Source organism: Pleurodeles waltl, chromosome 4_2, assembly GCF_031143425.1.
Source record: "Pleurodeles waltl isolate 20211129_DDA chromosome 4_2, aPleWal1.hap1.20221129, whole genome shotgun sequence".
NCBI lineage: Eukaryota > Metazoa > Chordata > Amphibia > Caudata > Salamandridae > Pleurodeles > Pleurodeles waltl.
In genome coordinates, this window is record NC_090443.1 from 5,350,940 (window position 1) to 5,363,978 (window position 13,039).

The 13,039-nt window shown below is 42.8% G+C and overlaps 1 protein-coding gene across 1 annotated transcript in view; it reads left to right on the forward strand.

The window, feature by feature from the left end:
* Positions 1–13,039, forward strand: part of STXBP2 (syntaxin binding protein 2) — a 193,394-nt gene that overhangs the window by 159,547 nt on the left and 20,808 nt on the right. Inside the window, exon 15 of the mRNA XM_069230358.1 lies at positions 11,800–11,906. Within this exon, the coding sequence (XP_069086459.1) occupies positions 11,800–11,906 (107 nt within the window). The remainder of the gene's footprint in view (positions 1–11,799; positions 11,907–13,039) is intronic.

Below are 13,039 nucleotides of genomic sequence, written 5' to 3' on the forward strand. Positions count from 1 at the left end.
GATGAGTGGACTGCATCAATCATCTCAGCCACTATTAATTACTCTGGCCCTCAATCTGTTCAATCATTGTTTTGGCCACTATCCGCCTCATATAAGGTCCAGTCATATGCAAATTAGTATTTGTCCTGCTCCCATAGGAACAGTCCAGCACAAACTGAAGGCTAGGTTCCCCCAGAATGGGAATACAAGCAACCCCAGATCCGGTTTAGCCTGTTTGGCCCTCATCAGTAGAGTGCATCCTGAGTCCCATGTAAGAGTGAGCTAGAGGACCAGATTTGATCATACGCGCCACACTGAGTAAACTAAAAATGTGATGGTTGAATTGCTTGAATCAATCTCAGCCACTACTACCTACTCTGGACTGTAGTCCAGGCCATCATTCTTTTTCCCACCGTGGCACCAAAGATAGAAGTCAGCCATGCACAAATCTCTTGGTCCAGCCCAAACTGCAGGCCAAGTCCCCTCTGAACATAAACACAAGCAACCTCAAACCGGTGGACTGGATGCAGCCCGAAGGGAATTCTGTTTTTTTCCCCCTTCACTTTTTAGTATTCCTCAACATGAAGTGAAGTTGCAGGCATTGCTTAAAAAGGGAACTATCAAACCTGTTCTTCAACACCACAGTAAAACAGGACATCTACGCCCTGTATCTTCTCATCCCCAGGAAAGATGCAGCATTGTAGTTTATACTCTACCTGCAAACGTCCAATCGATACATTACTCATATGATCATTTCAAGACAACTTCTCTTCAAGACTTCATTCTGCTGCTCTGTGTCTACATGGTGATACTTGTTCTCGAGGATACCTACTTCCACATCCTCCTCCACCCAACCAGCCACCACTATCTCAGTGGAGTTCACTATCTGTCCTACATTTTAGGGTCACAATAGCCTTTCAGGTGTTTGCCACATATTTGCCAATTATAGCTATGCATCTTCAACACAATGGCATTCAAGTCTTTCCATACCTGGATAACCGGCTGGTAAAGAGCAGCCACTCAATGCAGTGCCTCACTCATACTCCGTAAGCCATCTCACACCTTCACGCATAGGGGTGCACTATAAATGCCAAAAATCTCACTTTTACACCCAAAAAACACTACACTTCTTGAAAAGTATATACAAAACAGTGATATACAAAGCCTATCCCAGCAACAGGAGGCTGCTTTCGACTTTCCAGATGTCACGTTCTCAGACACTGAGAATGATAATGAAACTGTTGTGAATGATGTCTTGCATTGCAGAGGTTCTAAAAGCACAATGGCGCAATCGCTCTCCAAGAGTGCCTTGCGAGGCAGCTGCGTGGTGGGAAGATCTAGTGTTGGTGGAGCCTTTTGTTCAGCACAATAGATACACTGGTGGAACAAGAGCATGTTACTGGGCAGGTTGTTTTTCTCTCCCATCCCCACCCATTCACCCAAAGGCCATAAGTGACCAACAACGTAGATGTCTGTCATAGGGCGGGGAGCACACATGGACCAAATCAAAGATCAGGGTCAGGGTTCTCCACAGCAACAGTGCCTGCACATACGTATGCATTAACTAATGTTACACAAGCTGTCACTGACTACATTTCTTAGCCTTATTCATCCAAAATAGTGATATTTCGTACAGAAGACAATACCACTGTATGATACTTATAAATGCAACCAGGTATACGGTCACCACAGTTGTCCATGCACTGGCACTATGCTGTCCATCTACATGTCTTCCTCATATTGAAACACGTCCCAGGAGTTAACACCAAATTTGCAGACCTACTCAGCAGAACACCTCAACAGACAAACTAATGGGAAATTCACACCCAGGTTCTAAAGTACTTCCACCGCAGGGGTGCACAAGCAGTAGACAACTTTACCAAATGCAAGAATGTGAAATGCCAAAGCTTCACATCCAGGGGTATCCACACCAACAGTCCATGGGCAATGCTCTATGGTTCATGTTGTCAGGGATGTCTGTTTATTCTTTTCCCTGACTATTGCTTAATCCAAATTTAATTAAGAAAAGGAGGCATGCACCAATTGAGTCAATCCTCACAGCTTCTAATCGACCAGCATGGTGCTTGGTACATCTAAAGAGGTTGATACATTCCCTCTAAAAGCTACTCCTATGTCCAAACCATCTCACAGAGCAGCAAGGTTAGCTGCTTCACCCCAGTCTAAGGGCACTAAATCATACAATTTGGAGTCTGAGCTCTTAGAATTTGCCATCTACACCTTTGTGAAGAGTGCATGTACATTTTTAAAGGAGCTAAAAGCAGCTACACAGCCATGTTACACACCTAAATGGAAATATCTGCCTACTAATGTAGCAATGTACATACATAGCCTTTAAAAACTTCAGTCAGTTGAAGATACATAACTTATGGGTCCTCCGTTTGAACCATTAAACTCTTGTCTACTTCAGTTGTTTTCATAGAAAGTGGCATTACTCATTGTAATCACTTCCCGGAAGGGTAAGTGAGCTGCAAGCCTTAAAAAGCTGTTTCTCCCGGTTGTGCTTATAACACGTCCTCGTTTTGTCAATGCACCCTTCCCTTTCTATGTCAACAGGAGTGTTGATTTATCTTTGTAGATTGATTGGCTGTGGCAGCAAAGAATGGAAAGTTGCAATCTGGAAAAGAGGATGTGCCAGCTAATAAACTGCTCATCTAAATACTATCATACTTTTCATAGATGCTGAAGAATGAGTAGCCAGAAAGTGGCAGAGTGCAGCCATAAAGGAGTGAAAGGAATTGTAGTTGTAAGAAATGAGAATATTAGTTGAGTGGTGGGGACCCTACTCAAGTAATGATAATCCTTGTCCGGGTGAACCATTAAAGTCACTAAATAAATCTGAGCTCAGCTTCTAGGTTGCTATGGCACAGAGCAGAGAGGCATAATTTAGAGGCAATGTGTAAAGTATTTATGCATTACTAAAACAGTACCGAAGTTGAAATGCAGAACAAAAATACCAAAACAAATTAAAAAATAGAGTAAAATTTTGTAAGCAAAACAATAACAACCCAATAAGTGAAACTAGGGCTATAAATGTTTAAAGTTTTAGATAGAACTAGTGCCAAGAAGCATAAAGTGTCAATGGTAGTCAGTGGTCGTGGTAGTCCAGGACCTTGTTGCAATTTGATGCGGACTGCAATAGAGTGTGGCTTGTATACACCAGCCAGGTTTGACCTGGTCAGAGATTTTTACTCTCTGAATTTAGTCCCTCAAGTCCCAATCTGCCACATGATTACACTTCTGAAGCCCTCCAAGGCATCATGGGAGGCACTCACTGACCCACAGGGTGGCCGGCAGAGTCCATTACAGGTCCAGTTGCCATTGATTCAGCTTCACAGTTGCAGGTAAGGTCTCTTGTAGCTTGTTGTATCCCTTTAACCTGAACAGGAGGTTAGCTTTATGACCCATGAAGTCTACTTCTTTGTCCTTGATGCAAAGCAGACCCAGACCTTTAGCACTCTTCTCGGATCTCAGAGAGCATGTTCAGTCCTCTTATGAATTTCAACAGGTCCAGGAGTGTTCCGAAGTGGGTACCTAAAGATGCCACATTTATGTCTGGCACAAGCTTGTTGGTGGGAATGACACTGGCAATGACCTAACCAATGGGGTAAGGTTCCCGGGGCAACTCTACCAACTTTGGGCATTTACAAGTCAACTTTGAGTAAAAGAAATCTAGATTCAGCGTTGACGAAAACGGTGATGAATAAGCCACTTTCAACGGCATTGCTGACGGTAACGACGACGACTGTAACTCCTACCTTTACTTCGCCAAGTTCTCCCATGATTATGGCATCGTCTCCACTGTCCTTGGCGACAATTGTAACAGTGAAGGCTATCAAACGCGGTTCGTCGATGTCCCTTCAACGACGACCTACTACAGTTCCTCATCGCCACACACACTATCAACGGCACGAGAACAATATGCTTTAACCTCATCGACAACGTAATCGACTAAGAGCTCGACGACGAGGGCAACATTGACAAAGAAGACCTATTCATCTAAACTTCTGTCGATGACCACACCGTCAACGGTGGCTGTCTTGTTTGACGACGACTCAGTTGATGGTCTCGTCAACGACCATTCCAGATCCAAGAGTTACGGCGACGCCATCCTCGACAATAGCTTTATCATCGGTGGAAGAGCTCTCGTTAGCGAAATCGTTGAGGACACTGCATCATTCTACCATTTCACAATATGAGAGATCATTTCCACCGCTATTCCTCAAACCGCTAAAAAGCAGATAATAAGATCCTGTAATTCTGCCTATCCATACGTCACCAAGTAAAGTCCTGCTTTACCCGCTTATTCACTTCCTCGATGATGGCGACTCCGATAATGACGGACCTTTTGGCGCAGCTTGTAGCCCATCGCAACTAAGAGTAAAATGCCAAGACTTTGACGACGACAATGAACAGTACCATGAGTATTACGTTTCAGCGGATCAAAGACAACAGATGAGATGGGAGCGTACAGAATTTCACCAGGAACAGTCTCTTCAGATGCCAGCATTTCTAATAACAAATCTTTAGAGTATGCTTTAAGACTATCACCGTAGGTTTCCATCTTCACTTTCTGCAAGACCTATAATGCAAGTTCCACCAATGGCACAACTTTTTCAAACACTTGTTCCTTTGCCAAGGTCCACTCTGTTGGTTTCTACACTGATTACCTCGGCGCAAGATGTTGTTTCTAACTTGACGCAGCCCATAGTAGAAGATGCGCCCTCATCAGATGATGACAGAGAAGACTGTGAAATCAGAGGCAAAATATCTGATCAAGACGAGTGGGATGACTATCTTGTTCCCACTCCCTCTCCACCACAGGCAGCACCAGTGGAGTCTCCACCCGGAGATATTGGGGATTCCACAATTTAATGGAAGGTGCAGCTAAAAGATTTGAACTGCCATTGTTAACTAAAGAAACAGTTTTCTTTATTACTTTAAAGAGCAGGCAACGAAATCTGTAAGGGCCATACCTATAGTGGACTTTATCTTGCAGGAGGGTCTACAAGCCATGAACAACCCAGCCTCTGCGTCTCCACTCATTCCACGTGTGGTGTAAAAATATAAGGCCTCAGACACTCACCATCTTGCCTCGTAGGTCACCCAAAACCAGATTCAGTAGTGTTGCAAGCTGCACAGCAACGCTCAAAAAACCCTTCCCTGCCGATTTAATCTCCTCCGGACAAAGATAGGCGTAGACTGGATAGCATCGGAAAGAGATTTTCCACGATGGCAGCCACTACAGTTAAGGCAGCAAATTCGCTGGCCATTCTAGGCTTCTATGACCTTTAAATGTGGTCGGATATAGCACCGGACATCGACTTACTGCCTGAAGATGTTAAGGCGGAAGCACATAAGATCTTACAGGAGGGCGAGTCTTAGCAGAGATGATCGACTGCGCCATAGACATCTCCACTACAGGTTTCAGACAATTAGCAGGACCTGCAGTGTTGCGTGCGCAGGGATGGTTAAAATCCACATCCTTCCGCCCGGAAGTACAAACAAGAATCCTGGATATGCCATGTGATGGAGAGTCATTGTTTGGCAAACATACAGATGAACGCCCTACAACCAATAAAAACAGACAATGACATGGCCAGACCCTTAGGCATCCTTCAGTTTCATAAGCAGCCCTTTCGAGGAGCTAGAGGAAGGGGAAATTACTCATTCCGAGCAGGCTACCAACAATGCAGGCAGGTCCAGTTTCTACAGTACTGTCAACAATACAGACAGCAGCAGTATAGACAACCTCCAGATGCGGCATATAAACAGCCTCCCAGAGGAAAGTTGCCTGCAAGGGGCAGAGACAGTAGAAAATTATGATCTCCAATATATACCAACTGCCTTCTCACAATTTCGGATCGGAGAACGCATAGTATACATCATTACTGAAAATGGTCCAGTATAACTTCCGACCAGTGTGTTCTCGATGTCATTTTGAGAGAACACTCACTAGAATTTCTCCAGAAACCCCCAAACACCCCACCTTTAAGCCCACCACTACCGCGATTGAAGCAACTTTTAAAAGAATTATCCAGCTTGATAAAGAAAGGAGCAGTAGAGGCTGTTCCAAAATATCAGAGATGAATAGGATTCTACTCGCACCTCTTTCTTGTCAGGAAGCCCTCGGGAGAATGGTGCCCAATATTCGACCTTCGGAACTTAAACAGTTTTCTAAAGAAGCAAACTTTTCTTATGGTTACTCTGCAGGACATATTACAACTGCTCAACCACAAAGATTCATGGCGTCATTAGATCTTCAGGACGCGTATTTCCATGTACCAATACACCCTTCTCATTGCTGATTTCTACGTTTCCAGATAGCAAGAATACATTTTCAGTACAGAGTGTTGCCATTCAGGCGAAAATCTGCCCCCAGAATTTTCACAAAGAGGTTGGCCCGGTGGCTACTTATCTCAAGCAACAGGGGATCCAAGAATTCCTGTACTTGGACGATTGGCTGATAAAAGCTCCTATTTCATGACAAACAGCGGAAGCAATAGCTACCTGCCTTTCATTAATCAGCAGACTAGGCCTCACAACAAATATCAAAAGTCACAGCTGAAACCAACAACAAGGTTGACTTTCTTGGGAGCCATTCTGGACACAGTGAAGTATTAGGCCTTTCCTTCTGAGAACAGACAGGCAAAGATCCACCGACTTGCAATCAAACATTCTAAAAGGATGTCAGATTCTGTCCAGATATATAAGTTGTTCATGGGGATGATTTCCTCATGCATTCCCTTAGTCCCAAACTGTCGCTTACGCATGAGGCCCCTTCAACAACTCCTAGTCGGGCAGTGGATCCAGACACAAGGCTCGGTCGATCCTATTTGCATTACCCCAGCAATGAAATCAGAGATATTATGGTGGGCACAATTTCTCAACCTAGCGACAGGGCTCTGATACCTACAGATGCTACCAGATTTCATAGTAACAACAGAAGGTTGGGAAGCACACATTCAGGACTTGAGGATAAGTGGAAAATGGTCTGCGGAGAAGAGAAAACTCCATATCAAACTGCTGAAACTCAGGACTATTGCCCTAGCATTGAAGGCCTTTCTCCCCAACATCACAGGCTGGTCGGTCCTCATTCGAACAGACAATACAACCAGTATTTTTTATCTGAACAAACAAGGAGGAACACGTTCTCAGATGCTCTCCGCTCAAGCTCAGGACATCTGGAACTAGGCGCTTCAAAATCGCATATCGATAAGAGCAGAACATGTACCAGGAGTGCACAATCTCCTAGCCGATTCGTTAAGCAGGACCACCATTCCATACCACGAATCGGAACTAAATCAGTACAGGATAAAAGAGCTGTTCCAGTGCTGGGGAAGGTCGAAGCTCGACCTGTTTGCAGCGAGAGAGAACAAGAAATGCCTGTACTTTGCAAGCTGGCTTCCCCAAGAGGGATCATGGGGGAATGCATTTTCGATGCAATGGTCAGGAGTATATGTGTACGCCTTTCCACTGATTCCATTGATCCCAAGGGTAATAAACCAAATGAAGAGAGAACCTTGCAGACTCCTTCTGTACTTGTTCACCTAACTCCTTCTCCTCTTAGAGCAGCCTCACTGGCAACTCAAGGTAACAGCGGATCTGTTGAACATGAACAAGTGCCAGATACAGCATCTGGACCCAGCATCGCTACACTTATCAGCCTCGATCCTGAATACAATGAGTTCGCATCGCTAGTCATTCCAGCAGACTGCAGAGAAATACTGGCAAAAGCAAGAGCCGTGGCAACAAACAAAACCTATAGGCTCAAGTGGAAGCGCTTCTGTCTTTGGTACAAGTCCTCGAACATCCACCCACTCAAAGCACCACCAGAACAGAGTCTTCCATACTTACTCCATCTAGCAAAATCTAAACTATCTCATTCTTTGATAAAAGTACACCTGGCTGCAACTGCGCGCTTTAGATGCACAAATAACGCACCATCCTTGAGTTCTTCTCGAATAATTAAACAATTCATCAGGGGACTCTTCAGGGCCTTGAAACCAGTTAAGCTAATGAAGCCACCATTTGAACCGATACACAGATAGGAACTGAAGTATCTTACCTGGAAAACTGCAATACGTTTGGCTCTTACAAGAGGGGGAGCGATATACAGGCTTTCACCATCAAGCAACCTTTCCTGCAGTTCACAGCAGACAGGGTTTGTCCTGAGGATAACACTAAGTTCATTCCAAAAGTTCCATTGGATTTCCATATAAATGAACCAGTTGTTCTCAGAATTTTTTTTCCTAACTCCACAGACACCAGCAGAGACGTCCCTCCACTCACTAGATGTCAAAAGATGTCTCAAATTCTATTTACAAGGGACTCATCACATAAGGAGATCAGACCAGCTGTTAGTATCAGTAAAGGTCTCTCAGTAACAATACAAACTAACATGAGATGAATAGCTGCCACTATTCAATATTGTCATGGACAGGCTGGTAAACGGTTGCAAGGCAGCGTAACAGCCCATTCTACTAGAGCCATGGCCACATCTACTGCTGTCTTTGCAGGAGTGCCAATTCAACACATCTGCAGAGCAGCGACTTGGTCCAGCAGGCACACATTTACAAGACATAATTGCCTGGATGAGAGCCATAAGACAAATACGGCTGTTGGACAGGCAGTGCTTCGACATCTCTTTCATTAAGGTGAGCCTCTTTCTTTTTGTCCCACCATCCGCTAATTGTGTTTCCCAAGAACTATTGTATCTTACTTTTACTGTACTGCTTGTATTCTGATTCAGACATGTGAATCTATGAAATATCCAATACTGGAGAAGAAAATTAGTTACTTGCCTGTAACTGTAGTTCTCCAGTATTGGTATCTTTCATCGATTCACATGCGACCCACCCTCCACCCCTTAGAGGCTCCCCTCACTCATGCTACAAGTTAAGGGTATACTAATACTCTAAAATCTGAGGGAAACGGCCTCTGTTGGGAGTGTTCTAAGGTTGCTTTTCTGGCATCTGATTGGTCAGAGGTCAAGCTTAGTCCTTTAAAAAAAAAAAGGAAGTAGATAGGCTACTAAACAGAATGTGCATTGCCTTTATAGCCTATGATACTAACGTACTGCTTTATAAGGTTACCGTGGGACTCCAACGTCGACGACGGGCAATATTCAAGCATGGGAATCTACGAAAGATACAAATATTGGAAAACTACAGTTACAGGTAAGTAACCAATTTTATTTTTCATAATATTTAGAACAAATCCTACTTCACAATTGAATTGGATTTCACCAACTATTATAAATAGCTGTTTAATTATTGTACTTCATTCGTTCCATTCCCAACATACAGGATTAATATGTAGTTTATTACCCACATGTTTTCCAATGGAACAGCCAAACCTCCTACAGCGAAAATAGAGCAGATTCACTGTAAGGACATGTTTATCAATAATAATTTACTTATCCTACTTTTAAATACCATGCATCATGCTTTTCAGCCAAGAAGGCCTTCTTAGAAGTGACTTATAAATAATTAGAATAAAGGTTTAGGCCTCCCAAAAAGGGGTTATTTTGACAGGTTGAACTTGTAGTTAAAACGTGCACAAACAGGCTACTGTGACATGCTTGTAGTGATGTTTACATTGTCACTCTAGTGGATGGCGCAATGGGTGTGCTGCAGTCCACATGTGACAGTTAACTTACAGACCCTGGGTACACTTTGGTTCCTTATACGAGGGACTTGACAGGTATGTTAAGTGTGCTAATCAGGAGTGTATTAATTTTGCTGTATTGAAAGGTGGGGCACAAGCACCTTACCACAGGGGTAAATTGAAGAGAATTCAATAGACCGCAAAAATAGGGTTCAGGAAAAGGCAAAATAAAATTAGAGGCGACCCTACTGAAAGGACAAATTTCCAAAAGTAGTTGAAACAGTAACTAAGAATTTTTGATACATCGTTATCATTATTAGGCATCACTGGAAAAACCAAAAGTGCATGCTACAACTAACAGGGAAATATTTCAAATAAGTTATGGCTATCAGGACAGGTATCAAGAATGCGTTTGCAACATACAAGAGCTCATTAGTAATGAATGTATTGGGGCAAAGTATATTGTTAGGATACAAAAAGCAACATCCTGACTAGAGTTCAGAGGAAAACCTTGAACCAAAGGAAACCACCAGTCATGTTCATAGAGATCGTGATTGTTCCTGCAGAAGGTGATAAGAGATGAACAATTATTATGATAAATGGCAAACAGGAAATGAGTAGTGGCCATCTTTCTTTGGTAGAAGTGGTTTATGCATAACCAGTGGGTTGCAAAATTGCACCATCTATAACTCAATTGGTGTGGCTTACATTGGACCAATAGAAAGTACAGAGGAGGTATAATAAAACCATGATTGCCTGTAGTCCAGAGACAGCCATGGGTGAATGTTTCACAAACAAAGTAGAAGCAGGTGGTGTCTACCGTTAAAGCTAGTCTGCGGCAGACAAAGGAGCAATGAATTGTGAACTAACATGCAATTTAAATGTAGCTGTGTGGTATTGGGAAGGAAATGTAGGTTAAACGTAGTGTCTTGTGGTGAGAGGTGCTTGATGGTGGACAAGAAAAGCAAGATCGTGTGTTTGCAGTAAATTAGCAAGGATACTTCGAAACCGTGGTGGCAAAATGTGGACACTACAAAAATAATTGATGCAAAAATACATGATAATGATAGGTGGCTGGATAGACCCAGATTTCTGCTATGAATCTCACTCCAAAATGAATTATTTGAAGCGTCAAAGATGGTGAACACTGCAATTGAATGCTTATTTAGAGCTTTTGTATTCATAAAATAAGGCTTATGGGCTTGCATTTTGTGACCCTTCGTAAGATTTGGGTAGATAGTCTGATTTATTTAACTTTCTGGTTTTGTTGAAAACAGAATTGAATGTTATTAAAACTAAAATGTGAGTCATGGGATATTATTTGAAATGCACTGGAATGCGTCTGTATTTTTATTTCAAATGGCAATCCAATCAATGTATTAAAACAAGAATGAATTGGAAAAAGAGCAGTTCTAGGTTTGTACGTATACGTGGTCCATAAATGGCACTAATATTCAAAGAAAAAAAAGAAGGTAAATGAACAAAGACATATTGTGAAGCATAAATGTAAAATCAGTTAAACAGATACACTTTATAGGCTACTATGGCAATAGAAAGACTAGCTGAAATATTAATTGCATAACGAGTTCCAATTGTTAACTGGTCCATTCACAGCCTATGAACCTGGCTGGACTGAGTAAGAGACAGGAAGAGGCATCTCATGGCTGATCCTGTAGTGGGCCTGCAATAGAGCTCATGAAGGGATGGGTTGACCGGGCAGCCCAGAGGCCTTAAAGGGGCTACTTACAGTTTCGTCTTTGAAGATTGAGGAGAGGAATTTGTGAGGCTAAGGGTAACCAGTAGGGAAGGGCATGCACTAAGAGGGAGTAAGGAATAAAGAACAGTGTTGTGGGGAGATGAAACGGTACAAGTGTGTGCAGTAGTGGGCTAGGGGTGAACAAGAGGAGAGATTCATTTGAAATATAAAGATTGGGGAGGAAGGCACAGCTAAGAAGGAAGCGGGACAGGCAGGAAGTGGGATTGGTGAGGGATCCATTCAGTCCTGGGACCTGGAGTCCTCCCTTCACTGGTTCAACCTCAAGTGTGATGCTGTTTGTTGTTTATATAGGAAAACCCAATATCTGATGTTTCTTTTTCCCGTGTCCACAGCGGGTCTGCCTAAAAAGGCAACATACATTAGGCGACTGATATTGTTTCTATCTAAGCCTGATACCCTTTGTGTTCCATTCGCAGGAATCAGCGAGGAAAACCTTACCAAGCTCATCCAGCACGCCAATGTTCAACAAGACAGCAACATCATCCGCAACATGCAACTACTAGGGGTTCCTGTTGTCGCTGGGGTATGAGGTGTTCTTACAACCTCATCTAACTCACACTTGTCACAACCAGCTTGTTAAGCACACACATTGTCACCCTTCAGCATTATTTGCGTTCCAAGTGTGACCTTTGATGCACAGCATACCCATTAGTAGCTAGTCTGTTCCACACTGACTTATCAGTATTTCGAAATGTGCTGTCACTCGAGGATATTAAGGCCCAGTACAGTTTAGGCTATGATTTTCAACATGGTCACTGGGAGAAGGATATTCCCAACCTCCAGCAGTGGCAACTTAAGAATAGTGGCAGCTGCACTTACAATAGGGTGTAATTGAATGTTAGGTGAAAGATTTCTGCAAGAATTACGATTACAGTAACTCAGTGTCTTATCCCTGGATTTTGAATGAAGGATACATTTGTATATCCTCTCTGATGTAATAATTGACGTTTGAGGCAAATTCATATCAGGCGATTGCAGAGAGCGTGTGTTATGTGCTTAGCCAAGTGACCTTTGGCATACAGTATTATTCTCTGACCTAAGCCTTTACCCAACTTGGAGCTCTGGAAAGGACAGGCGTCTTGTGACTGATTATAGAGTAAGTCACATTTATCCCTCCAGCATATATCATGCCTATAAAAAGGGTTCGTATATAATCAGTCATTATTAGGCCTTCAGGAGTTGTTCTTGCATAGCTGATCATCATGAAAAAGAGCATTACTGAAAAGCGAAAATCAAGCACTTTTACACATTTAAGGGTTGTGGGTTGTTGTAAAAAGTTAATGCTGCTTAGATGATCCAGACAATAATCACTGGGAATTACCGAATCCCTATCAATTGTACAGGCATATTTTGTCCATGTGCTTCACTTTGACAGACTTTGTCTACTCACATGCCTATTAAGCTCTTGGGCTTTTGATCCTTTTATATTGTCCTGTGTGTCAATTTAGAGTTGTTTGTGAACACAGGGAAGGATGGATCTATACAGGTACCATTTATAAAATATTATTAGAGAATTTATAGAATATCCACCGTCCCATTTCACATTTCTCTGACAAGGGATGCATTACAAATTTCAACATAACCTGCCAATGCCAGCTCCCTTGGGGGCACCATTGTCTCTCAATAAGACTATGTAACACAGTTCATTAAAGTCAC